This window comes from Anomaloglossus baeobatrachus, chromosome 5, assembly GCF_048569485.1.
Source record: "Anomaloglossus baeobatrachus isolate aAnoBae1 chromosome 5, aAnoBae1.hap1, whole genome shotgun sequence".
NCBI lineage: Eukaryota > Metazoa > Chordata > Amphibia > Anura > Aromobatidae > Anomaloglossus > Anomaloglossus baeobatrachus.
The window spans coordinates 168762477-168787685 of NC_134357.1; the positions used below are offsets into that span (position 1 = coordinate 168762477).

At 47.7% G+C, this 25209-nt stretch overlaps 1 protein-coding gene across 1 annotated transcript in view; it reads right to left on the reverse strand.

Annotated features, from left to right (window-relative positions):
* Positions 1-25209, reverse strand: part of CHAT (choline O-acetyltransferase) — a 180597-nt gene that overhangs the window by 53628 nt on the left and 101760 nt on the right. The window contains exons 8-9 of the mRNA XM_075347294.1: positions 23677-23846; positions 9499-9599 (exon numbers count right to left, since the gene is read on the reverse strand). Coding sequence (XP_075203409.1) covers positions 9499-9599; positions 23677-23846 — 271 coding nt within the window. The remainder of the gene's footprint in view (positions 1-9498; positions 9600-23676; positions 23847-25209) is intronic.

The following is a 25209-nucleotide window of genomic DNA, read 5'->3' on the forward strand; positions in this document are numbered from 1 at the left end:
CTATACCCCCCCCGTGGTATCACGGGTTCTCCAGTTTTAGCTTTGTGTGCGAAGGAGGTCAGACATTCCATGCATAGCTCCACAGATTTTAGTCAGCAGCAGCTGCTGACTATTTCGGATGGAAGAAAAGAGGACACATATAGTGTCCCCAGCATGCTCCCTTCTCACCCCTGGATGGTGTTGTAAGGTTGAGGTACCTATTGCTGGTACAGGGCTGGAGCCTGACATGCTGTTTTCCTTCCACATCCCCTGGTAGGGCTCTGTGGAAGTGGGATCCTGCCGGCCTCTCAGCTCTGACGCCGGGCTCCATCCACAGACCCATTAGAACCTGATGGATTCGGAGCAGGAGTACGATCAGGGACAGGCCCTGCATCATACAGGTACTCTGTGTCCCCGGCAGGCACAGACACACTCCGGGCTGGCTGGGTGTTGTAGTGCGCCGGGGACCGCAACGTTGGAGTTAGTGTCCCTACAGATTACTGGGGGATTGTTTGTGTATGGGAACGCAGCGCCGACCCCCTCTGGACCGGGCGGCGCTGCTGTGACTTGTGGTGCGCCGGGGATCCGCCGTCCGCGCTTTTACGGCGGCGGCGGTTATAAATTGAGTCCCCGGCTTTTTGGGCCTAGGACGCCGGCAGCTCCGATTCGTTCCCCGCCCCCACCCTGTCATTCAGGGTAGGGGAGAGACGCTGTTCGCTAGCAGCGACGAGGGCTGGAGCCTGATTTACATGCTCCAGCCCTCACACTAGGCACAGAGGGAAGCAGGCTTCCCGCTCTTAGCCAGGAACGCCCAGGGCCCGCCCCCCTTCTCTCTCAGGACGCCGGCAGCCATTACATGCAGTCTGGCTGGAGGAAGGACGCAAGGCTCTGGGAGACCTGGACTAGGGGCTATCTGGCGACCACACACCCGCTTTTTAAGCGGGCGGTAAGCGTTTTTTCTGTGCTGGTCCCTCTAGTGCCCCACGGTGTATCGGTGTACTGTGTAGGATATAGAGATATTGTATTTCTTGCACTGTGAGGTCGCTTCTGGCTGCATCTCCCAGACCACTCTGTGGAAGCAACAACATGCCATCCTCAAAACGCAAGGCTGCCAAGGCTAGGGCTGTGTATACTGCGTGTGCTGCATGTGGGGCTAATCTACCAGCAGGCTCCGATGACCCCCATTGTGTGCAATGCTCCGACCCGGTGCTGCTTCGCCAGCCGGAGTCAGGAGGGAGAGTGACCCAGGCTGAGACGCCTGTAAGTCCTGCCCCGGTGACAGGGACAGACTTTGCAGTTTTTGCTGATAATATGTCTGTCTCTATGGCAAAAATCCTTGAAACCTTGCAATCTATGCATGGGGCTCAGTCTTTGGGCACGGCGAGGCCTCTGTCCTCAGGTCCCCCTCACTTGGAATTAATCCAGCCCACAGGGGGGTCCCCGGCTTCACAGGCCGAGGATTATGACTCAGATGATAGCCCCAGCCACCCTAAGCGAGCTCGCTGGGAAAGACCCTCGACGTCATCACACTGCTCAGGGTCTCAGCGCAATCAGTCTCCCTGTGATGTGTCTGATGAGAGTGATCAGGAATCCATTCCTGGAACCCCTCTCAACCTGGATACCCCTGATGGGGATGCCATGGTAAACGACCTTATCTCAGCCATCAATAGGCTGTTGGATATTTCTCCCCCAGCCCCTTCAGCAGAAGAGGCGGCTGCGGAGCAGGAGAAGTTTCGTTTCCTTTATCCCAAGCGTAAATTGAGTGCTTTGTTGGATCACGCTGACTTCAGAGAATCAATCCAGAAGCACGACGCTCACCCAGAAAGGCGTTTCTCTAAACGATCTAAAGATACGCGTTTCCCTTTCCCTCCTGAGGTGGTCAAGCGCTGGACACAGTGTCCAAAGGTAGACCCCCCGATTTCCAAACTCGCAGCTAGGTCCATAGTTGCAGTGGAGGATGGCGCTTCACTTAAAGATGCCAATGACAGACAGATGGACCTTTGGTTAAAATCTGTCTATGAAGCTATCGGCGCGTCGTTTGCTCCGGCATTCGCAGCCGTATGGGCACTCCAGGCTATTTCAGCTGGCTTAGCAAAAGTGGATGCTATCATACATCCAGCAGTGCCGCAAGTGGCGCACCTTACCACGCAGATGTCGGCGTTTGCGTCTTACGCTATCAATGCGGTCCTAGAATCTACCAGTCGCACCTCAATGGCGTCCGCCAATTCGGTAGTTTTGCGCAGAGCCTTGTGGTTAAAGGACTGGAAAGCAGATGCTGGTTCCAAAAAATGTTTAACCAGTTTGCCTTTATCTAGAGATAGACTGTTTGGCGAGCCATTGGCTGATATCATTAAGCAGTCTAAGGGTAAAGACTCCTCTTTACCACAACCCAGAACAACCAAACCTCAGCAGAAAAAGTGGCAGCAGAGGTTTCAGTCCTTTCGAGGTTCGGGCAAGACACCATTTACCTCGTCCAAAGGGACTCAGAGGACGCAAAGAAACTCAGATTCGTGGCGGGCTCACACGCGCCCCAAGAAAGCAAATGGAGGTACCGCTTCCAAAGCGGCTACCTCATGACTTCCAGCCCCCTCCCTCCGCATCGCCGGTCGGGGGCAGGCTCTCCCGCTTTTCCGGCATTTGGATGTCACAGGTCAAAGACCGGTGGGTGACGGACATTTTGTCTCGCGGGTACAGAATCGAGTTCAATTCTCGTCCTCCAGCTCGGTTCTTCAGAACCTCCCCACATCCAGACCGAGCAGATGCTCTGCTGCAGGCGGTGGGCTCCTTAAGAGCGGAAGGAGTGGTGATCCCAGTCCCTCCTCAGGAACAAGGGCAAGGGTTTTACTCCAATCTCTTTGTGGTTCCAAAAAAGGACGGCTCGTTCCGTCCTGTTCTGGACCTAAAACGGCTCAACAAACATGTGCACGCCAGGAAGTTCCGGATGGAAACCCTGCGTTCTGTCATTGCCTCAATGTCCAGAGGAGACTTCCTTGCCTCAATAGACATCAAAGATGCTTATCTCCACGTGCCAATTGCTACAGAACATCAACGTTTTCTACGTTTTGTGATAGGAGACGACCATTTTCAGTTCGTAGCTCTGCCATTTGGTCTGGCAACAGCCCCACGGGTCTTCACCAAGGTCATGGCCGCGGTGGTAGCAGTCTTGCACTCTCAGGGACACTCGGTGATCCCTTACCTAGACGATTTATTGGTCAAAGCTCCCTCTCAAGAGGCATGTCAGCACAGCCTGAATGCTACGCTGGAGACCCTACAGTCTTTCGGATGGATCATCAACTTTCCAAAGTCGATCCTATCACCGACTCAATCACTAACGTATCTTGGCATGGAGTTTCATACTCTAGCAGCGATAGTGAAGCTTCCGCTGAACAAGCAGCGGTCACTACAGACAGGGGTGCAATCTCTTCTGCAGGGCCAGTTGCATCCCTTGCGGCGCCTCATGCATTTCCTAGGGAAGATGGTGGCGGCCATGGAAGCAGTTCCCTTTGCGCAGTTTCATCTGCGCCCACTTCAATGGGACATTCTCCGCCAATGGGACGGGAAGTCGACGTCCCTGGACAGGAAAGTCTCGCTTTCCCAGACGGCCAAGGACTCCCTACAATGGTGGCTCCTTCCCACCTCATTGTCTCAGGGAAGATCCTTCCTGCCCCCATCCTGGGCAGTAGTCACGACAGATGCGAGTCTGTCAGGGTGGGGAGCAGTATTTCTCCACCACAGGGCTCAGGGGACGTGGACTCCGCAGGAGTCCACCCTTCAGATCAATGTTCTGGAGATCAGAGCAGTGTATCTTGCTCTACTGGCCTTCCAACAGTGGTTGGAAGGAAAGCAGATCCGAATCCAATCGGACAACTCCACAGCGGTGGCATACATCAACCACCAAGGAGGGACGCGCAGTCGGCAAGCCTTCCAAGAAGTCCGGCGCATTCTAATGTGGGTGGAGGACAGAGCATCCACCATATCCGCGGTTCACATCCCAGGCGTAGAAAACTGGGAAGCAGACTTCCTCAGTCGCCAGGGCATGGACGCAGGGGAATGGTCCCTTCACCCGGACGTGTTTCAGGAAATCTGTCGCCGCTGGGGAGTGCCGGACGTCGACCTAATGGCATCCCGGCACAACAACAAGGTCCCGGCATTCATGGCGAGGTCGCGCGATCAAAGAGCTCTGGCGGCAGACGCCTTGGTTCAAGATTGGTCGCAGTTTCAGCTCCCATACGTGTTTCCGCCTCTGGCGCTCTTGCCCAGAGTGCTACGCAAGATCAGATCCGAGTGCAGCCGCATCATACTCGTCGCTCCAGATTGGCCGAGGAGGTCGTGGTATCCGGATCTGTGGCATCTCACGATCGGTCGACCGTGGTCACTGCCAGACCGACCAGACTTACTGTCCCAAGGGCCGTTTTTCCATCAGAATTCTGCGGCCCTGAACCTGACTGTGTGGCCATTGAGTCCTGGATCCTAGCATCTGCAGGATTATCTCAAGGAGTCGTTGCCACAATGAGACAAGCTAGAAAGTCGAATTCGGCTAAGATCTACCACAGAACGTGGAAGATTTTCTTAGCCTGGTGCTCTGCTCAGGGAGTGTCTCCCTGGCCATTTGCATTGCCCAAGTTTCTTTCCTTCCTGCAATCGGGGTTAGAAAAGGGCTTGTCGCTCAGCTCCCTTAAAGGGCAAGTTTCGGCACTATCCGTGTTTTTTCAGAAGCGTCTAGCACGTCTTTCTAAGGTGCGCACGTTCCTGCAGGGGGTCTGTCATATTGTGCCCCCGTACAAGCGGCCGTTAGATCCATGGGATCTGAACAGGGTACTAGTTGCTCTCCAGAAGCCGCCCTTCGAGCCTCTGAAGGAAGTTTCCTTTTCTCGGCTGTCACAGAAAGTGGCGTTTCTTGTTGCGATCACATCGCTTCGGCGAGTGTCTGAGCTGGCAGCTCTGTCATCCAAGGCTCCCTTCCTGGTGTTCCACCAGGACAAGGTAGTGCTGCGCCCTATTCCGGAGTTTCTCCCTAAGGTCGTATCCTCTTTTCATCTTAATCAGGATATATCCTTGCCTTCGTTTTGTCCTCATCCGGTTCACCGGTATGAAAAGGACTTACGTTTGCTAGATCTGGTGAGAGCACTCAGAATCTACATTTCCCGCACGGCGCCCATGCGCCGTGCCGATGCGCTTTTTGTTCTTGTCGCTGGTCCGCGCAAGGGGTTGCAGGCTTCTAAAGCCACCCTGGCTCGATGGATCAAAGAACCAATTCTAGAGGCCTACCGTTCTGCGGGGCTTCCGGTTCCTTCAGGGCTAAAAGCCCACTCAACCAGAGCCGTGGGTGCGTCCTGGGCATTACGTCACCAGGCTTCGGCTCAACAGGTGTGCCAGGCAGCTACCTGGTCCAGTCTGCACACTTTCACCAAACATTATCAGGTGCATACCTATGCTTCGGCGGATGCCAGCTTAGGTAGAAGAGTCCTGCAGGCGGCAGTGACACCCCCGTAGGGGAGGGCTGTTTTGCAGCTCTAACATGAGGTATTTCTTTACCCACCCAGGGACAGCTTTTGGACGTCCCAATCGTCTGGGTCTCCCAATAGAGCGCTGAAGAAGAAGGGAATTTTGTTACTTACCGTAAATTCCTTTTCTTCTAGCTCTTATTGGGAGACCCAGCACCCGCCCTGTTGTCCTTCGGGATGTTTTTTTGTTGTTTGCGGGTACACATGTTGTTCATGTTGAACGGTTTTTCAGTTCTCCGATGTTATTCGGAGTTAATTTGTTTAAACCAGTTATTGGCTTCCTCCTTCTTGCTTTGGCACTAAAACTGGAGAACCCGTGATACCACGGGGGGGGTATAGCCAGAGGGGGAGGGGCCTTGCACTTTTAATGTAGTGCTTTGTGTGGCCTCCAGAGGGCAGTAGCTATACCCCAATCGTCTGGGTCTCCCAATAAGAGCTAGAAGAAAAGGAATTTACGGTAAGTAACAAAATTCCCTTCATCTCTTTGGGTCGTTAAATGTGTTCTGTATCAAACATAAACCTGATTAGAATAATTACCACATTTTACTAAAGGTTGCATTATGAAAATCTACATGCGTAAAAATAAAAGCATATTCTGATTACACCGAGAAACAACGATAGTGCTACTGAAACAAAAACATGATTCATACTAAATTGAACGTGCTGATTCCAAATATGAACTCCATGTTTGTCTAAAATGTCTGGATTTTAAGTTATACATGCAGAGCGTCTTCACTTATAATATTAATGCATTACACATTGGAAATATTCCAACCGACATTCCTGGACCTATCCAGATGCACTCAGACAGATCTACTGGCTAATGTCAGCAGTAAGTACATAAGGCAAGGTGGACAGAGTTCGATAAAGTGACCTGTTATAGTGCCAGTGCTTTCTTTGCGGCAGTACGTGCCGTTATGGCGTACCGGAAAATCTGAAGAGCACTGATGGCCAGCACCTCTGGCTGTCCTTGTGGCTAATTTGTAAACTATACAAATTAGCCATGTGTGGAGTGGAGGCACAAGCAGAGCAGCTAGTAGAGCTGCAGGTCCTGCCTGACCTCAGGAGGGGTGGTGCCTCCCCGGACCTACGGAGGCTGTGATTGGCTGACAAACGCCGCTCAGCCAATCACAGCCACTGTAATGTTTCAACCATTGAAAATGGCTAAAAACATTGAAATCCAGCTATGATCAGTGCAGCTATAGCACTGATCATTGGCTGGAGCTGGGTGACCTCTGCTTCACCCGCCCCCAGCTCTGATTGGAGAGACCAGCCTTGTGACCGATCTCTCCAATCACTGTGGATCTGGGGCCAGTGACCGCTCCCCTCAGCTTCACTCCGTCCATTGAAGCTGAGGAGAGCGATCCCTGCAAGTGCCGCATCAGTAAGTTATAGCTGCCGCTGCCCCCCTCTTCTCCATCTGCTGTCCCCCCTCCATCTGCCGCTGCTCTCCCCATCAGCCGCTGCCCCCTCCATCTGCCTCACTCCCTCCATCAGCCGCTGCCCCCTCCATCTGCCACTACTCTCCCCATCAGCCGCTGCCCCCTCCATCTGCCACCGCTCTCCTCATCAACCGCTGCCCCCTCCATCTGCCACCGCTCCCCCCATCAGCCACTGCCCCCTCCATCTGCCACCGCTCTCCCCATCAGCCGCTGCCCCCTCCATCTGCCACCGCTCTCCCCATCAGTCGCTGCCCCCTCCATCTGCCTCCCCCCCTCCATCAGCCGCTGCCCCCTCCATCTACCACCGCTCTCCCCATCAGCCGCTGCTCCCCTCCTTGATTGAAATTAGTGTACAGACTACAAAACTGAATAATGAGAAACAGGGCCGCATGTCCATTGGACAATTTGAGCAGTTTGCTCCGGCGGCACAATATCCAGGGGGGCAGCAATGCGGCCGAGGGGCAGAGCTGTATGGAAACTTCCGTTTTCCGCCGCCCAGTGCATCAACACGTAAACTGTGCTCAGGATCCCCCGGCCGCCCGACAGCACGACAGCACCCCCTCCCAGCTCCTCAACCAGCTCCTCAATCTCGGGCGCCGGCTGACAGATACCCCCCCCCCCCCGCTCCTCAATCTCAGCCACCGGTGCCTGACAGCACTTCCCCCCCCCCTCCGCCCCTCGCCTCAGAGATGCGTACCGGCAAATATTTTAAAAAAAAAGCGCTGTATAGTGCCTTTTGTTTTGAAAGATGGATAGATGCAAATGTGCTAACAATCCTGACACTTTCTGCTACATAAGTGGCAAATACTCTACTTATGATCCACGCAAGAATCTGACAAAGCGAGTGCATATGCCTTACAGTATTACTTTGACTGGCAGTTTGGAGATCAAGAGAAAATCTGACTCCTCATGTGTTTGCTGCCTTTGGGTCACTCTGAGCTAATGGAGTGGTTGAATGGTAAAAGGTGGACATAAATATCCAGATATTCAAAGAGGAACAAGCCACAAATTGCGTTTCCTGACTGAGTCTGCTCTTAACCACTTCACCCCAAGGCATTTTTCCGTTTTTGTTTTCCTCTCCTTCTTCTGAGAGCGTTAACTTTTTTATAAGGGCTTGTTTTTTGTGGGACGAGCTGTACTTATTTACTTATTTATGTACTTGTTCACTATATGATAAAACTGATGTGTTGGTGTGATGTCGGTCGGTACGAGTTTGTAGACACCAAACATGTATAGGCTTACTTTTATCTAAGGGGTTTAAAAAAATCACAAGTTTGTCCAAAAAAGTGGCTTTTTGCTTAATTTTCCAAAACCCATAGCATTCTCATTTTTCGGGATCTATGGCTCAGTGATGGCTTTTTTTTGCATCTTAAGCTGACGGTTTTAACGGTACCATTTTTCCGCAGATGCTACATTTTGATCGCCTGTTATTGCATTTTGCGCAAAATTTGCGGCGACCAAAAAATTGTCATTTTGGCGTTTGGAATTAAAAAAATTACAAACAGAGATTCAGTACAAATTACACCCTTCTAAACTGCCTGAATACAAATTCTCTGAATCACACACTTAATCCAAACGACACTTAGGTACAAATCATACTCGATATAAAGAATGATTAAATACTTTTTCTCTTAGCTGCAATACAACCTGCAACTAACTACAATGTCATCAGTCAGGATTTGGCCCAGAATGAAGCTGACATCCATAAGGGTTAACACTGTAAATATTGAGTCTTTGCATAAACTTATTTCTGTAACTATTGAAAAACACGACTCAAAGGTCAAAAAACACTAAAGCAGCCAACTATGAAAACCAAACTTTGTATCTGTCTCAAAAGTTTTGGCCACAGCGATGTATGGAAAGATCCAGAACTGTGAAACCCAAATGTTCATTTGTTTCTCTTTCACATTAATTTAGATCTTTTTGTTCTATTTCTTTCATTTTTTTTGTAGGTATATATTACCATTGTAAGATAGTCTCCATTATAAAGCAGAGATGGGAAAATTAATTAGCAGGACTCCGGTCCAATGGCCAGGTCGATAATGTAACCACTGGACTGGAGACCTGTCAATCTCCTTATCTACCGGTGTTTCATTTTTTTGACTAGCAAGGCTGGAGCGACATCATCATTGCGGCATGACGCACACACAGCGTCACACCAGCCCTGCTAATCAAAAGAAAAGCCAGGAATACTGGAAAGTACGGATATTCGCAGGTCTCCTGTCCAATGTTACAGATTCATGACTTAGCCGATAGACCGTAGTCCCAGCGATTCTCCCATCTCTAAAAATAGTTGATTGATATATACATAGCTTAAAATACCCACTATGAACTTTTATGTAAAGCAACTCTGTTACAGGTTTACACGTTTTTAAGTGTTTATCTGGTGACTGTCATTTTTCTTCTGTTAAACTGAAGGACCCCTTAGAGGCAGTAAGCGATGATTTACAGACATCAGTATGTCATATAATAAGTAATACACATATTCATGTGAAGCATTGTAGTATCATGACAATAAATAAAAGTAAAACATAAACAACAAAACAGTATAATTCACAACGGTGTAAACTCACATGTATTTCAGCAGGTGTTCAGTGCATTGTACAAGCACTATGCCATCAAAGGGTGAATGTTCACAGATGGTTCCACAAACGCCATCTCTGCCCACAACGAACTACAAAATGAGAAAAGAAAGTGTTCACAAGTACAAAGTATTATGGTAAGAAAATCATACAAATGTAGTGCCCCTGAACCCCTCAGGGCACTACTAGGTACTGCATCCTGACAAAGATGCAGGGCCTACCCCCAGGGACCTGGAAGACCAGTGCCGGTACCACCAAAAAATACAACATCCCCAGTTCCCACTCCCCATTAGTGATGACTGACTAGTCTGTGACCCAATGGATGGCCAGGAGTCAGTCCAGTCCACTAGACAGCTACCCGGTAGGAGGGGACAGACAGACACACAGACAGAACAACAGACGAGTCCGGTAGTGACAGTTGAAGGGGACGGACATGTCTCCAGACGAGGTCGTGTAACAGTGACCTAGGTGGCAAGGGAGAGTGGTTGCCAGGGAGGGTACAGCCAGGGACTTCTGGAACCAGAGCACCGACAGGGCACAGGGCCCTAGGTCAGTCGACAGCTTCAGGCAACCTGACAAACACCTGCACAGTGAGGGGACCTTCATGTACCTCACTGACCCAAGAATTCGGGGGCACCAGCAGTAAAGATTAAGTCAGGTAACGGAATAGAACACTGACCCTACAGGGTTCGCAATGCCTGCCGTATGGACGAGAGACTGCCGACAGACAGTAAGGGACCCACAAATGCTCCAGGCTACGGGGTCCCACCAACCAGTGAGAGGTGCCGGGGAAAGAGACTACCAGGTCACCACACCGGCACTGGGACAAAAGGGACCAGGGGTTTGAACCAGCCGTCCTCAGTGCCACAGCTCAACACCACTGGGAGTAAAACAGAAGTTGCACTGCATCCCCATCGTGTGGTGTCCCTTCTTTCTGCGCCGGTTCCCACCATTTACTCCCTGGGGCCCGGCCCTACTTGTGGAGGGCCTATTATCGAGGCTGCCATAACCATCAGCCCCAGTGGTGACAGACTGTGCAGCAGTGGTTCCATCACCATAACCGCAACCTGCAAGTGGCGTCACGATGCAAAATCTTTAAATTCCCCTGTATATAATCCCTTTTAAAAAAGTGTCCCCTGGGCAACAGCCATTATACAACCGTGACACAGCAACACCGTACATATACGGCCCGGGACCGAGTACCCCATAGCCCTGGACGACACATAAAGCATAAGCGTCTTCTATAGCAATGTATTACTTTTCTGAATGCCATTTGTTTATTGTAGGTCTGAAAAACATATGAAGATAATGGGTTATGCAAAATAGCCAAAAGTAATTCTCTGAGTTTCCAATGATTGCCACTTGCCAAGAGATTCTGTTGTCACAATTCCACGGTTTTATTGCCAACCTAAAATTGTCGCCTACATTTTGTCAAGATTCAAATTAATTAATTGATATTTATTTATTTTTTTTATTTTATTTGTTATTGTTTTGGACCCAATTCCTTTTAGCCTAATTTCATTTTTTATTCCAGATCATTTTCATAATGTGTGAAAGTCTTGCAAGGAATATAGCCTATCATTTTCCACGATGAGCTGCTGAAAAAAATGGCGTGGGTGTGTGTCTCTCCCAGAGAGTGAAGATTGATGTTCTACAGTAATAGTATTTATGTCTTTTATATTAGACTCAATGTCTGAGGAGGAAAAAACACAACCCACATTAATACTGCTGTGTTTCGCTGTCTCCTTTCTCATTGAGGGCCAGTCTTTGCCCATGAAGGTCCTTCAGAAATTGCAGAACATTTTTTTTTACTCTTTGCACATCTGTTTGCTGTCAGCTTGATGTATTCTTTATTTGTTAAGACAGCACAGTAAACAATACCCTTACTCTTTATTTTTACTGAATTTATGACAGGTGAGCGGAGATGTAAAAAATAATAATAATTTGCTTAAACTTTTATTGCTATTTGACGTACATATCCATCATGAGCACAACCCTTTGTGCTCAATTAAGGATAGGTACCACTGGTGGACACAGACAGAAAAGGGCCCTGTGCAAGAACAATGTATTGGCCTTTTGCAGCCCAAAAACACATGAAAATGCTCAATTCAACCTGATTTGGAGGCAGAAATGGGCTACACCAATGATATGGCCGCCCCTGATATGTACAACATGGTGATAACACGGTATAGTGTGGCGTCGCCACAGAGGTACTGCACCTCAGCCAGAGGTGTGATATCCAATTCCCTGGTAAGGAGGAGGTCACAGACCGTTGCACACACACTCTTCAGGCCAGGGTTAGGGCGAGATTGCTCCTTAGGGAGAGCACAGTCCCGGAGCCACTCTGGATGTGGGGTTAGTTAGTGGGTGGACACTTAGAACAGAGTGGAGAGTGAAACTACGCAGAACAAGAAGAGAGAGAGAAGGTGAAGGAAGCAGTGGAGAGGAGAGGTCCTGAGGACTGGAGCTGGACAAGGAGGAAGATAAGAAAAAAAGTAATAAGGGGTCCTAGAGTCACAAGCAGTGGGAAACCCACCCATGGGCTCACATCCACAGCTGACACACCGGTGTGGAGGGACTAGGCCACAAAAGGGGACCAGCCCCTAGACTAGTGGAGAACTAAGGCTAGTTTCACACTTGCGTTGAACGGCATCCGTTGCATTGCGTTGTGTGACGGATGCAACGGATGTGTTGCATTTAGTGGCACAACGGATGTAACGGATCGTACAAAACAACGGAATCTGCTTTTTTTTTTTACAGTTTTACTGGCGGCAGACTATTGTGAACGATCAGCTGATTGCTCACAGCAGCCGGTCGCCGGGTGATCAGCTGATCGCTCACAGCAGCCGGCCGCCTGGTGATCGGCTGATCGTTTTGCCGTCGAGAATGTGTGCGGGGGGCAGAGTGCGGGGTGGGTGGCGACGAGGGGGGCCATGGCGCTGAGGATGTCAGTGCCGTGCGGATGCATGGCTGGGGAAAGGTGAGTGTGTGTGTGTGTGTGTGTGTGTGGGTACATGCGGACTGCGGGAGGGGGCGGAGCCGAGCGGGGAAGTGTCGGGCTCCCTGCACACGTAGCTAGGGTAAATATCGGGTAACTAAGCAAAGCACTTTGCTTGGTTACTCAATATTTACCTTGGTTACCAGCTTACACTGCTTAGCGCTGGCTCCTTGCACACATAGCCAGGTTAAATATCAGGCAACTAGGCAAAGCACATTGCTTAGTAACCCGATGTGTACCCTGGTTACGTGTGCAAGGAGCCAGAGACAGCATGCGCAGCGAAATCCTAAAGGATTCAGCTGCTTAGAATATGTTATATGCTGCGTTCCTTCTGCCTGGCGGAAGCAACACAGCATCGGCCAGCGGAAGCAACGCAGGTCCATCACTCGCAATCCGTTGTCCATACGAGTCTATGGGAAGCAGAGGAATCCGTTAACGGTTTCTGCTGTTTTGCAAAACGGCGGATTGCAACTGAAGGAAAACAACGCAAGTGTGAAACTAGCCTAAGAGACACCGGTTTTGTGCCTCTGAATTACCTGGGTATCAGCTGGATACCGTCACCACAGGACTCAGCATTCCGAGGGTGGTGTTTGATCGGTCGAGATAACCTGGAACTGTCAATTGTGAGTAAAAGAACTAATGACTGCATCCAGCTCTGTCCTGGAATCATTGTCTGCGCCGCCAGCCCCATGCTATCCGAACACTTCATCGGCTAACAACTGTATACGGTTGCCCTGCGGCCCAGCTCCACCTGTGGTGAGCTATACCATGTTAGCTGCGTCACCATCTGCCCCAGTGGTCCCACCCAGCAGCGTCAGCCATACCTGGCCAAAGACTACAGGTGGCGTCACGATTCATCATTCCCCAATTTAATTAAAATGACACCGCCTGTGTCATAGAGTCGGGCCCTGCCGCTGTGACCTCCCAGACAGAACCACGGCCCGGTTCCGAGTGCCCCTCAGCCCCGGTCCTGGAGGGTGTGTCAATAACTCCTGTACCAGTGTAATCAGCTACAGGAGCCGAACTAATATGCAGTATACTGCTGGACTCCTGCTATAAGTACTGGGCTCAACCTTCTAGCAGATCCTAGCAGTTTAACGCCTCACATTCTGCTATCAATAGTGACAACAGAGGGAAGGCACTTCCCTGTTATGAATACAAATCATTTGCACATACGGGTAATGAAAAAGGGGAAGGCATGGGCGCACCGAACTGGTTCCTGTACAGACTAAAGTACCCTATGCACATAAGTAACGGCACCAGCTCAGATCTGGCTCCCAAAAAGGCCATTGAGGGGTTTCTAGTGCCTCCTGAAGGGCCAGGAGGGAGGCTGCTACACACTGCCTACAAGGTGAGGGGAAGGTGTGCAGGAACAAACAGAAACCCAATGTGAGATAAAGTGAGACAAGTTAAAATAAGGTGAAAGAATTAGGGGTTGAGACGGAAAATACCCTAACTCACAGCAGACACTCAGAGAAAAAAGTCCATATAGAGATATAGCCAATAAGGGAGTGCAGTGAGAGGTGAACACATATAACGTAACCCAGAATGGGATATGGAAACAATAATGGGAAAATGAGAAACTGCTCCTGTGTCAAATTCCTTGTGTGGTGTGGTCACTATCAGACCTCCCACTGTAACCTGTTGTGAACGTCGTCTGTGTGGGTGCTGTTCTGAAGCTCCCTCTGGTGGCCAGGAGTGGTAGTGGAGCTAAATCTGAGCCATTGACTCAGATAGGTGTCGGTGTTAATTGGGAATTGGGGAAGTCCTATTGCAGACAAGTCTGGTTTATATAGGAGAGCACTTTCTGCCCAGCTGCTGCCGGTTATAATTGTATATTCCCTGTGTCTGTTCCTGGACTAGAGATTTGTCCTTCCCTGCATCCCTGAGCAAGACTTCTGCAGATAAGTTTCAGTTTTTGCCTTGCCTTCTGGTTTACACCTTAGGGTGTTGTTTTTCCTTGTTTTGCTGTGTGTCTGTTTTCTTGCAGGTGAAGCTTTGTTTCAATTGTGTTGTGAGCATGGGGTTTTCCCCTGTGCTGGCTTTCCTGCAGGAAAAGGGATTTGTATCCCTGTCTGATTTGATTATTTGCTTTTCTGTATTTTGTGTTCTTTTGGTATTTTGTTCTCCCAATTTGTACAGGAGTACCTGGTACCTACTTGGGGGGAGGTTGTGGGATCTCAAGGGCCTTTTTTACTATCAGCAGTTTGGTCTTTTTCTATAGAGATTTTGCACTGACCACAATCACTTCCTTTCCTGTGCTTTGTATCAAGTTAGTTGGGCCTTGCCTTTGCTAATTCTATTTTTCCTTTCTGAGTATTGTGTTTTTCTATATCACCATAATCTTTATATGTGGGGGGCTACCTACTCCTTTGGGGATAGCTCTAAGGCAAGGTAGATTTCCTCATTTCAATTTGTGAGGCATAGCTAGTTTCTCAGGCTGTGATATGGTGTCTAGGATTTTAGGAACGCTCCACGGCTACTTCTAGTGTGGTCTGATAGTCAGGGGATTGTGGTCAGCTCAGATTCCAACTACTCTTGTTTCTTGGTGTTTTTTCACCTATGGGAGTTTTTTTGTAATCTTCCGCGGTTACCGGATCATAACAGTAACCCCCTCATATGCTGCTGTCAATAGACTGGAGCACATCAGAGGGAAAGCAGTTCCCTTGTCAGCCCATCAGAACCTCTGCAGCATGTTCAAAGGGTTCTCATGGGTTACTATGACAACCAGAGGCATTTTAAAGGCCTCCTGGTTTGCTATCTAGCACAGCCTATCAAATCCCACCAAAAGCAAGGCCTGATACGCTGTTTGTTAAGCACTGGCACAATAGTATAATACACAGCACTACTAAAGTAGTGCTGTTTATTTCTAAAGGTGATTTTACACGCTACGATATTGCTAGCAATTTCTAGCGATATCGAGCGTGTAAGTATCTGCCCCCGTCGCCCATGTGATATCGGGTGATCGCTGCCGCTGCGAACATTATCGCTACGGCAGCGTCAAACGCACTTACCTGGTCGGCGGCGTCGCTGTTACTGCCGAACAATCCCTCCCTCAAGGGGGAGGGACGTTCGGCGTCACCGCGACGTCACCGCGACGTCACTAAGTGGCCGGCCAATCAAAGTGGAGGGGCGGAGATGAGCGGGACGTAACATCCCGCCCACCTTCTTCCTTCCGCATTGCAGCCGGTGGCAGGTAAGGAGACGTTCCTCGCTCCTGCGGTGTCACACATAGCGATGTGTGCTGCCGCATGAGCGATGATCAACATGGATAAACAACCCTTACCGATTTTTGAGTTTGGGATGACCTCTCCATGGTGAACGATTTTCACCATTTTTGAGGTCGCTTAAGGTCACTGTTAAGTGTCACACGCTGCGATATCGTTAATGACGCCGGATGTGCGTCACTAACAACGTGACCCCGACGATAAAACATTAACGATATCGTAGCGTGTAAAGACACCTTTAGAGTACGTGCATACAATCCAGAGACACTGCAGCCTGGATGCAGTGTCAGCTGTCTTGCAGGACTGTGAGTGCTGTCCGCAAGGACCGCAGCTGCCTGTACACATAATCAGGGTTTGGGTCGCTGCGGTCTCTCTCTCTGTTCTCCTTCTGAAGAACACTCGTGACTCCGCAGCAATAACTTGACATGCCGTGGCTCGGCAAGCCACAAGGCATGTCAGATTACTCTGAGGGCAAAACAAGCACAGTGGGCATGGGATTTCTAGAAATCCCATCCACTATGCATGTACTGTACATTGCAGCGTTTTGGACGTAATGAAAACACACTGCGTCCAAAACGTTGTGAGCCCTGTTCGGGGGCATGCAGCCTAATGTGATCAAAAGATCAGATCTTCAAGTCTCCTTCAAGAAATAATAACTATTGTAATAAAAAAGTAAATACATGATTTTATTAAGTATTAAAGAAATAAAAGTAGAAACAGACCCCAATATAAATCAAATTTGGTATTTCTGCATCCATAAAGACATGCACTGTAAAGGTAGCTTTACACACTGCAACATCGCAAATGACATCGCTGTAACGTCACCGGTTTTGTGACGTTATAGCGACCTCCCCAGCGACATTGCAGTGTGTGAAACACATCAGCGACCTGGCCCCTGCTGTGAAGTTGTGATCGCTACAAATCGTTCAGGACCATTCTTTGGTTCTTTGTTTCCCGCTGTGCAGCAAAGTTTTAGTGTGTAAAGGGGACTTTACAGCGACTTCGTTAGCGACTTCCCTTTCAAAAAGCTGCTTTACAACGTCCCCAATGACTAGCTAGGTCGTTCTGCATGTCCGGATCGCTGTTGCGTTGTTGGCCAGGTTTGCCTGTTTGACAGCTCACCAGAGACTTTGTAGCGATCCCGGCGAGGTTGGGATCGCTGGTGGGATCGCTAGAAAGTTTCAGTGTGTAAAGGGGCCTTAACACTATATCATTATGTATCTGGCATACTAAAAGACATAAAAGAGAATTGAAAAATACTGTTTTCGTTCATCCATTGCACAAAAAAATTAAAGAAAAAGTGATAAAAAGTGTTAGCGAGAAATACTATAGTTTGTTTTGCAAAAAAAGACGTCATATAGTTCTGTAGCTAAAAAGCTGCAAATGTGGCTCTCAGAGGCAAAAAAAATCAAAATCAAATAAAGTATATATATTTATATCTACAGTCTATCTATATATATATATATATATATATATATATATATATACATACAGTATATATACTGTATATGCTGTAAGGGGTGAACAAAAACTATCCTATCAAATGTTTAGGAATTGCAATAATTTTTCTAATACTATGTAGAGAATCCTCTGCAGGCAATGGCTGCCCGAAGTCTGTGTACCACCCCTGCAGCAGTCGGACTGCTCGGATCCGGGGTTGCTGTGGCTCGGGGGTCTCCGGACCCGGGGGTTTGCTGACACTCGAAGATAAAAGGGGCTATTTACAGGGGGGTTTTAGTGTTCGTGACGCCACCCGTGGTTCGCGGTAAGGGGAGTACCGCCGCTGTCGATGGGAGTACCCGGTGGTAGATGGAGCGGGGCAGCCAGATGACGTTCCCTCCATGAGTAGGGTATACCCCGGGACTCTGGACGGTGGAGATGTAGGGGAGAGTGGTGCAGGCCAGTCGGGGAGATTCAGGGTAATCAGCATTTTCACTCAGGTCGTGTGGATGTTGGTGCGACCATTAAGCAGACTCTCACACAGGAGTAAACCAAGTCTCTGGGTGCCGCTGCCACTTAGGGAAGCTCGTCTGGAAATCCGTCCCCGTTGGTATTGCTGATGGTTCTGGACCTTCCTAAATGCACTATATTTAGATGTTTCTGAGTGACCCCTCAGCCTGAAGCTTTCAGGGTCCCGCTCCCTACAATTAGTTAAAGGAGCTGTGCTCTCGATGGCTGATACTTGAGAAATCAGTGGGCAGCATAAGCTGGAAAGCCATATGCCCCTCGTTGTGTTGTTGCCTTCCATCTCTGAGCTCTTGGGGAAAGTTCATAAAAAGGCTATCCTCCACAGGTTAATTATCAGGTTGCTTGAAGCTACTCCCTGATCTAGGGTTAAGTACCCCGCCATCTCGGTACTAGTCCAGTTACTAGATTTTCCGGTGCCGACTGTTCTTCAAAACTAAGTCTGGGCTCCCGTCTCTAATACTCTGCGTCCGGGTCTCCTACTCCTCCGGTCCCAGATCACCATCTACGACCTAGCCAAAGTCTATCAGGGAGCTACAACTTCCCCAGCTCCTCACTTTCTGAGGGCTACTACTCAACTGACTACACCCCTCCCACCAGCCTATCTGACCGCTAGGCAGGTGGCCCTTTTCCAGCTAGACCACCCACTGGTGTGCCTGATAGGGTGTGGTTTGAGGTGTGGTTAGGATTTGAATGCTGATGGAGCAATACCAAAGGTTAGGATCCCAGAACCATGGAGGGTGAATTCTGCACCGTAAGAGAAAGGAGGGCAGTTCCCTGTGACACCCTGACTATTTCAGGGGCGTCACATCTGCATACCATGGATTTCACCAAACACTGAGTTTCCTCATCTGTGATGCTACGCCTTTTCTGCAGCTGACTTCAGTTGTTCCATGATTGTTGGTCTTCTGCCTTATCTTTTGTCTTAAGCATGTGAAATGCATGCTCGATGGGGTTTAGATCTGGTGATTGATTATGCCATTCCCGAATATTCCACTTCTTTACCTTAAAAGAAACTCCTTGGTTGCTTTCGCAGAATGTCCAACTTTACGGTATCATGCCATCATATCAACCTTAATGTATTTGGTTGAATCTCAGTAGAAAGTATGGCCCTGTATACTTCAGAATTCATTCAGCTGCTTCTGTTTTCTATCACATCATCAATAAATAATAGTGACCCAGTTCCATTGGAAGCCATGCATGCTTGGCCATCACACTGCCTCCACCATGATTAATAGAGGATATGCTCTGCTTTGGATCATTAGCTGTGCTAAGCCTTCGCCATACTTTCTTCTCCCCATCATTCTGGTAGAAGTTAATCTTAGTTTAATCTATCCAAAGAATGCTTTTCCAGAGCTAGCCTTGCTTCTTTAGATTTTTTGGGGGCAAAGTCTAATCTGGCCTTTCTATTTTTAAGACTCATTAAAGCACCACTCCAGCTTTTTTTTATTTCACTGTTGGAGTGGTGCTTTAAATGTAATGTAGTTGCCCCCTATCTTATACTCATCTGCTCCCATCTTCATATTTTTCTAGCGCCACTCCGGTCAGTCTCTGGTGATCTGTGACCTGCTGGCAGCCCCAGGGTTTCATGAAAGACCTCAGAGGTCACAACTCAATGCAACTCTATGAGAACCTCATTCTAGCTCTCATTGACTTTCATTGAATACTTATGACATAACTTATGACTTCTAGCCAGTCAAAAGTTAAGGGCCCAAGATGACACAGTGGCATCGGAGCTGCATCAAAAAAGCATGAAACCTCTGGAGAGTGAGTATAAGAAGAGGGGCAGGGGACTATCATTTAAAACACCACTTCAGTGCTGAATTTTTTTTTTTCAAGTGGAGTAGTACTTTAATGGTTTGCACCTTGTTGTAAACACACTGTTGTTGCTCACATGAAATCTTCTCATCATCATAGACTGAAACACCTACTTCTTAGGCCCCCTTCACACGTCCGTGAAAAACACGCACGTGTGTTACGGGCCGTTTTTCGGGTCCGTGTCCCGTTTTTGTGTCCGTTTTTATGGTCCGTGTGGCACCTGTGTGAATTGCGTATGCTAGCCGTGTTTGTGTGCAGAACGTCCGTGTGTGCGTGTGGAATTAATGTGTATGTGTACGTGGAATGTCCGTGTGGAATGTCCGTGTGTGTGATGCACAATGTCGTTTATAAATGTCGGCTGACAGCAGACAGAGTTGCGCGATGAGAATGAACTCGGGTGAACTTCACCCGACTTCATCCTCATACCGCGGCTCTGTCTGTGTCGAGTACTGATTAGCGGTCACCTGTAAAGGATTCACCGGTGACCGCTAATCCCCCGAGTGACTGAAGTGTCCCCCCCTCTCTCATACTCACCGATTCCCGATCACCGGCGCTGCACGGCATTCACACTGCTGCGGCGGCTTTTACTATTTTGAAAAAGCCGGCCGCTCATTAAACAATCTCCTATTCCCTGCTTTCCCCGCCCACCGGCGCCTATGATTGGTTGCAGTGAGACACGCCCCCACGCTGAGTGACAGGTGTCACACTGCACCCAATCACAGCAGCCGGTGGGCGTGTCTATACTGTGCAGTAAAATAAATAAATAAATAATTAAAAAAAAACGGCGTGCGGTTCCCCCCAATTTTAATGCCAGCCAGATAAAGCCATACGGCTGAAGGCTGGTATTCTCAGGATGGGGAGGTCCACGTTATGGGGAGCCCCCCACCCTAACAATATCAGTCAGCAGCCGCCCAGAATTGCCGCATACATTATATGCGACAGTTCTGGGGCTGTACCCGGCTCTTCCCGATTTGCCCTGGTGCTTTGGCAAATCGGGGTAATAAGGAGTTATTGGCAGCCCATAGCTGACAATAAGTCCTAGATTAATCATGTCAGGCGTCTCCCCGAGATACCTTCCATGATTAATCTGTAAATTACAGTAAATAAACACACACACACCAGAAAAAAATCCTTTATTAGAAATAAAAACACACACATATACCCTGGTTCACCAATTTAATCAGCCCCGAAAAAGCCCTCCATGTCCGGCGTAATCCAGGATGCTCCAGCGTCGCTTCCAGCGCTGCTGCATGGAGGTGACAGGAGCTGCAGCAGACACAGCCGCTCCGGTCACCTCCACACAGCTAATGAAGAGTGCCGTGCGATCAGCTGAGCTGTCACTGAGGTTACCCACTGTCATCCAGTGACAGCGGGTAACCTCAGTGACAGCTCAGCTGATCGCGCGGCTGTCTTCATTTGCTGTGTGGAGGTGACCGGAGCGGCTGTGTCTGCTGCAGCTCCTGTCACCTCCATGCAGCAGCGCTGGATGCGACGCTGGAGCATCCTGGATTACGCCGGACATGGAGGGCTTTTTCGGGGCTGATTAAATTGGTGAACCAGGGTATATGTGTGTGTTTTTATTTCTAATAAAGGATTTTTTCTGGTGTGTGTGTGTTTATTTACTGTAATTTACAGATTAATCATGGAAGGTGTCTCATAGACGCCTGACATGATTAATCTAGGACTTATTGGCAGCTATGGGCTGCCAATAACTCCTTATTACCCCGATTTGCCAACGCACCAGGGCAAATCGGGAAGAGCCGGGTACAGCCCCAGAACTGTCGCATATAATGTATGCGGCAATTCTGGGCGGCTGCTGACTGATATTGTTAGGGTGGGGGGCTCCCCATAACGTGGAGCTCCCCATCCTGAGAATACCAGCCTTCAGCCGTATGGCTTTATCTGGCTGGCATTAAAATTGGGGGGAACCGCACGCCGTTTTTTTTAAATTATTTATTTATTTATTTTACTGCACAGTATAGACACGCCCACCGGCTGCTGTGATTGGGTGCAGTGTGACACCTGTCACTCAGTGTGGGGGCGTGTCTCACTGCAACCAATCATAGGCGCCGGTGGGCAGGGAAAGCAGGGAATAGGAGATTGTTTAATGGGCGGCCGGCTTTTTCAAAATAGTAAAAGCCGCCGCAGCAGTGTGAATGCCGTGCAGCGCTGCGCCGGAGATCGGGGAACGGTAAGTATGGGAGAGGGGGGGAAACTGACCGACAGACTGTGAGAGAGGGACAGACAGACAGAGAGACCGACAGAGAGACTGACCGACGGACTCAGGGAGATTGACGGACATACACAGAAATAGAAAGAATAGCCGACATCACTAGAAATAAAAACACCAAACGGACACGGACTATAGGTAGATGCATACGTGTTTACTAACGTGTGTGCACATACCCATAGACTTTCATTGTGTCCACGTGTGCGTGCTCCGTGCAGATAACGGACATGCATCCGTGCCAAACGCAAACACATACGGATCACGGACACGCACACACGGACATAATGAAATAACGGACGTGTGACCACAATCATAGATTAACATTGGTGCACGTTTGGCCGTGTCTCCGGTATATACGGAAACGGACCAAACACGCACGTGTATCACGGACGTGTGAAGGGGGCCTTAGAGAGTGTTCTTCACTTGGATGGATGATGTGAAGGGTCTCATCCGTGTATGTCTAGACCTTTTGGAGTGCCAAGCTCACCAATTAGGTCTTGTTTTTAGCAAAAAGTACGAAACTCTTCATTTGGCAACTCCTTAGATTTGTACGTTTTTCTGATGGATTTTTTCTTTTTTTCAGCCTGTTTCTTTTCCATTGAGAGCTCCTTTGACAGCATGTTGTCTGTTCAAAGCAACAGCTTCTAAATGCAAATGCCACGCCTGGAATCAGCTCTAGACCTTTGACCTGCATAATTGACAATGGCGTAACAAAGGAATAGTCCAAGCAGACCAGTAAAGAGCATTTGAGATAATTGTCCATTTAGTTTTGGTCCCTTAAAAAAAAGCAGCTACTTATTAAAAAGCTGTAATTCCTAAACCCTTACTCCAATAAGTATGTGTATTCCCTCAAATTGAAGCTGAAAATCTGCACTATAAGCCTACATTGATACAACAGTATTTTGATTATGTTTTGGTAAGCAGCTAAAATGCCAAAACTTGTGTCGCTGACCAAATATTTCTGTACCTAACTGTATGTCTAATCTTAAGCTGGGTTCACATGAGCATATTTCATGGCTATAAATGTACTATAATGCCCAGACTGACCACAGCTCTCCGAACCTGAACTTACAGCTTCATAGACATATATTAGGCTGTAAGATTTGAATGAATGACACTGAAAGAAGAGGGGAATTGTGTATATAGAGCTAAATCAGGAACAGTGTTGTGTTGGGTCTATGTCAGAAAATACTGCATAACCAGCTACGTATAGGAGTTTCACAGATTTTAAAGCTGCAATATGCTAGAAAATTTTTAATTGAGACTGTTTTGAATAGAGGCAGGACAGTTCCTGAACAGAGATAGTACTCCTAGGAATAAAGTATGAGACTCGCCAAATTATGCAACGTTCAGAAATAGCACACACTCTGTGGTGTACCCATAGGAAGAACATGAAATGTCTGGACAATATCCTTTAAGTTTAAATCTGTGCTATCATGTACAGTTTAATTTCCATAAGGATAAAGGAATAAATCATCTGAAAATTAGATGTTTTCTGCATAGCCAAGGAAAGGATTCTGAAACATCTCTCATTTTAATGAGCTTTCTACACTGGCCAAGACTATAGCAAGAAAAGGTCTAAGGGGATCACATCTGATTACTTTAGTAAGTTTGTAGTTGAGAACAGATGGAAGTGGTTCTTTTCCAACACAAATTCCTAATGGTCCATTTTCTGAATGTTTGTTTGTTCTGGAACATCTGCATATCCCTCTTTATATTAGAAGTTTGAACAAGGTCCAGAATGAATTGGTTGGCAAGATTAAACATAGATAAAACTACTTTATAAACTTTATAAATAAAGAAACAAATTCAGAAATAGAAGTAACATTAGTTTGTAATGTTAATGAATGCTGCAAATATGCTCAAAACGGACAAGTGACAATTACCCTTTGACTTTTTGCAGAACAAAATGTGCATAAATTGAGATTTACCTGCATGGGCTTGTCATACCATCGATTGCCTCCATTTTTGTCGTACCCTCCACCATGAAGAAGCTGCAGCGCCCTATTGGCTTCATGAAGCTCTAGCCCAGTTGGAGCATCCAGGCAGACTAGACACATACATCGCTCAATCATATCTAGAGAGTCACGGTTTGTGGAATCTGTGACATATAGGATAGAAGCAGAATTAAGCAAGGACCAGAGCTGACCCCAGAAGAAAGAACAAAACATCTTCTGTCCCCTTCTACCCTCATGGTTCACCATGCTTTACAGTTGATAAAAGTTCTAAAAGGCTTTGATTTCTTTAGTGGCAAACATACAGTACTTTCTGCAAACATCTCAAATTTAGAACCATCCATCTATAAAACCTAGTCCATGTGTCCAGTGTCAATGTTCAACTGAAAGTAATTTTAGCTTTATTTATTTTGCAGTAAGTGCTGAGGATTTAATATGTATATTCTTATGTGTTACCCATGATTGCAGAGCCATGTACGACATTGGTACTATATAAATAAGGGATATAATTAATGTAAAGGCCTTTTCCTGAGTTATTGATCTATGTTAGGGCTGTACACTATGCCTATCAGCAATATGTTAGCAGTGGATTTCTTCTTTAAATATATTATGCCTTTTCTTTATTCTTAATATTTTGCTTTACAATAAGCAGGAGCCTTCTGTTGCTAAATTTAATGTGTTTTACTGAACATTTGCAGTTGGGATGTAGTCAAACATATACGGTATATGAGATTCTTAAGGAGAGCTCAGTGGGTCGCTGCTTGTTGCAACTACGCTATTGATCAGTTGGTAAATGTGGCAAATAAATAGACTATTGATCATTTAATAATTCCATGTCCTTAGTTCACTTATGCTCTGCTTTTTCATCATTCACCAAGCTTACCCTTATTTCGTTTGTTATGGCTTGTCATGTTAACAAATGAGCTCTGGCTACCTTGTAAATCTCACAGATTGATTTAACTAGCTGAGAGAAAAAGTTGTCTTTTATTCTAGGGTAATATTTGGGTCAGTTGTAAACAGGGGCCAGGAATGCAACACAACAAAGGACACTCAGCTGTGACCTCAATGGGGTTTTATTATATGGGGACAAGGAGATGGGAAAAGAATGGAGAACTGAAGGGCAGTAAAGAAATGAAAATAAAACAAATCAGATCACAGTTGGCAAGAATCACAGAGACAATCGACTGATCAGTTGCATAAAATCACTGAAAACGGTCAACGAATTTCCTTAATAATAACCCATGACCATTGAGGAAGGATTCTCCAGTCGTGCTGTGTGTGTGTTACCCACCAATACCATCTGTAAATAATACACGAACTGCATGTGACTTGGTTTAAAATTGGCCACAGCAGCCTTTATTACCTATTATTTACATACTAACACAAGGGGGCGCCGTCCAACGGGCGACCCCAACAAATAACAATAGGTAACACAGTAACCAATACAGTAAATATACAACCCTGAGTAGGCCCAGTCCAGGAACCACTTCTCACCCCAGTATCCCTGGC